The following is a 3387-nucleotide window of genomic DNA, read 5'->3' as shown; positions in this document are numbered from 1 at the left end:
GTGACGTAAAATCTCATATTTAGATTATGAAAATGACCTCATGAATTACACATGTGGATACAACAGTATAAAATAATACAGTCTGTTATTTTCGCTCAATTGCAGCTACTAGAAGAAGAGAATTTAAAAAGAGTAGTTCCGGGTAGAGAGCTCCTCAAGGCACTTAAACACAGTCCGGTCCACACCTCCCACCTGTCTTCACATTGGAGAGAGCTCACTTCCTCTCAGAGTATCAAAACTCAAGAGTGGGATTAAGGAAGTTTCAAGATGAATACACGGAGTGAGGGCAGAGAGTAGGTGGAGAGGGAAGTAGATTGTGGGCCAATTAGAATACAGGGTGTGAAACAAAGAGACGAGGGGAGGAGTGTGTGTGGAGTTGAAGAGCAGAGAGACTGAGGAGGAGGAGGGAGAGAGGAGGTGAATGTACAGTGAGGGGCATCTACATGACAGAGCAGCAATGGCAGGCTTTGTGTTTGGGTGCCTCGGCCTCCTCTCCATGGCCGGCCCTGGCCGAGCTGTAAGTCTCTGTGCTGGCGGAGGCTGCTGCTGCTGGCTCTGCTTGGGCGTTGTTGGCCTTTGCCTGGGACAGGAGGGGTTCCCGCTCCCCCGGCCTGGCCACGGTCCTCTGGCTCTCCTGGGGATCAGCCAGGGGCACCTCCTGGAACTGTCCAGGCGGCGCGGCAGGGACTTGGGCTTTCAGTGCCGCCTCGGCTCCCTCTGGTGACGTCGCAGCTTCACCCTCTGCCTCCAGCTCGGGGGCGAGAGCGGCGGGTTGCGCCTCGGAGTAGACCGGCACCGAAGCCACTGCAGTGCCCTCTAGGGCACCGGCTGGGGACTGCACCTGCGCAGAGGTCGGGCCTTCCGAATCCTTGTCCCCTCCTTCGGATTTTCTCTCTCCGTCTCTGTTCTTCTCCACGCCGCCCTGCGAGTCTCCATCTCCGGTTGCCCATTGTTCCTCTGCAGCGGGTTCAGTCGCCTCACTCTTCTCTTGTTGTGTGAAGGTTTCTGGAGCTGCCTCTGTTTTTACTTCCCCCTCCTCAGCCTCCCCTCCCTCTTGGCCTGCTGCCTCTGTCTGCATGGTCTCCTGCTGGTGTGTAAGATCCTCAGGTACATCATCTCCGTCCTCTGTGATGATCACACGCTCTGCTCTCATCACCAGAATCCCCCCCTCCTCCTCCTCATTAAAGTTGACATTTGGAACCTGACTAGGCTCCGCCTCAGAAACGCCCAAGCTCAACCCAGGCTCCGATTTCATGCCGCCCCCGGAGGCTTCTACTGGTCCGTTAGTGGAGGCCCGAGTGTCGTGATCGGTGTCTGCTTCGCCATTGGTCAGGACAGCCGCAGTTTCACCCAGCGGGGTGCTTTTTGTCTTCGCTTCATCTGAAGACAAAACACCAAGTAAACGTCACTGTGAGTTAAGGAGGAGATTTATGCACAATGGCATTAATTAGAAACGTTATTGCTGCTTGATGCATTTCGATGAGGCTGAGTGAATTTGCAATCAATACACCACACTGTCATTTACGCTGATTATTAGCCTTCATTGTGTGGATGCACCGGGACTTGATTGCAACTAGAGTCTATGTCAGTGCTCAATACAGCCAATTTAGTTGTCGTTATGCAGTTAACAAAAGGCTCTGCCACCTATTAATCTCCACACATTACACAATGCAGAAGCTAATAAAGGGTAGCACTGCTTTAGCTACAGGCCATGAAGTGCAGCCTAATGAATGAAGGCTTTTATTTATCACAGAGCAGAAGGAGTGGATATTTATTGTACCGTAATGAGAGAAAAAAAAAAATACGATATGAATTTTAAGGGTAAATCATGAGCGATGAGAAGAAGTTAGACACAACAGTGAGCGGCAGATAAACTAGCAGCAGAACAAAGAGCATGCATTAGATATAGATAGGGTCTTTAAGTTTAGACTGCACAGCTTGATTTAAACACTATTTACTTCTCAGAAGTCTCTTGTCCACTTCAGCAGCTGTCCACGTCCCCGCTGCCTTCTAAAAATGCGACGTATGCCCTTGAGTGCCGCTTTGCATAAATATACATGCGCAATCTTATTTAACATGCGTAAATATTCATTCGCAGCATGTATGAACTTTTTGTGAAGTGCAGGTATGCGCCCCTCCTTCCTTTGTGATGCTAATTTCTTAGTATATGCCATGCATACAGAAACGCATTTCTATAAGGGGGTTTCATGGACTTTGAGGGGTCAGGGTGAGATGGTGAATGGATAAGAATTTACAATAAGACAAGATATTTTCAGGTTCAAAGGGATGAGAGAGACAGATGTTGACATCAATGAGAATCCAGATGTGGTTCAATGTGCGCAGGACTTGTTTCTGTGTGCATTTTACGACACACGAGTCAACTGCGTACCCACCCGAGCCATTGTTTTCACCGTTCTGCATGACAGCATCTTGGACCATTTCTGAGCAAGAAAATAAAAAGATATATATATTTATTACTGGCAGCCGTGTTTTTCAGTCAGACATGCAGTACAGAGATCATGAATTACGACAAGATGGAGCCCTAATTTCCCAGAAAACAACATCATAAGTATGCCTTTAAATCAAAATATTCAAACTAAGATGCACCTGTCACTGTATTATGAGGTCCCCACTAAAAACAGGGCTTAATCAACACACCTGCGCTTCTTGCCAAAGTAACATTAGAAGATGATAAAACTAAGAATGTGTGACTTTTTCTTTAGTCCAAGATTTTTTCAATGCAAGGAAAGACAGAAAAAAAAAATATGCATTAAACAAATGAAATGTAATGAATACGTGCTGATGTAATTAGGTAAGAGCAGCTGTGGTAGCAGCCTGTCTGCACACAGCGGTGTTTAACGGGACAAAGCGTTGCAGGGTTGACATGTATTGGACAGAATAGTGTGTCGAAAGAGGACAGCGATGCTTCGCTCTGCACACAGTTACATAATGAGCTTGTCAGATTGCTTTAAAATCATCGTGTTGACTCTTACAAGGAGGGAAATCTGCATCGATTTATCACTTTCTCTGCTAAAAATAAATAAATAAAAAGCTAATGGAGATGCAATTTTCTGAAATGTCCACTGTAATTGTATGATTTCTCTGCACCAAAAAGTGGATCTGATCCCACTTACCTGCTCCAGCCTCTGCTTTTTTCACGGCCTCCTGTTGGTGAGAGGAACAGTGGAAGGATTCAATTTACTGTGACTGAAATGGTGAAACAGTTTGTTGTGTGGCCTGAACCTCTGGCGTGTTTGAAATACTGGAACATCACACAGGCTTCAAGGAAACAGACATATCTGTCCTCGTGTTGACTCGGTAGACATCCAACGCTGTAACCAGGAAGGACTGCACTGTAATAGTTAATGTGTCCACTGTGGTCTCTCA

General features: G+C 46.8%; 1 protein-coding gene across 1 annotated transcript in view; it reads right to left on the bottom strand.

Moving 5' to 3' along the window:
- Positions 1-368: 368 nt before the first annotated feature.
- The window catches only part of palm3 (paralemmin 3), a 29496-nt gene continuing 26477 nt past the window's right edge, over positions 369-3387 (bottom strand). The window contains exons 6-8 of the mRNA XM_076090734.1: positions 3135-3165; positions 2394-2441; positions 369-1380 (exon numbers count right to left, since the gene is read on the bottom strand). Of these exons, the coding sequence (XP_075946849.1) occupies positions 440-1380; positions 2394-2441; positions 3135-3165 (1020 nt within the window). The 3' untranslated portion in view covers positions 369-439. The remainder of the gene's footprint in view (positions 1381-2393; positions 2442-3134; positions 3166-3387) is intronic.

The sequence above is a fragment of the Anarhichas minor genome, unplaced genomic scaffold (assembly GCF_050575085.1).
Source record: "Anarhichas minor isolate MPS153535 unplaced genomic scaffold, ASM5057508v1 ptg000012l, whole genome shotgun sequence".
NCBI classification, from domain to species: Eukaryota; Metazoa; Chordata; class Actinopteri; order Perciformes; family Anarhichadidae; genus Anarhichas; species Anarhichas minor.
This window is presented reverse-complemented; position numbering and strand designations above follow the sequence as displayed.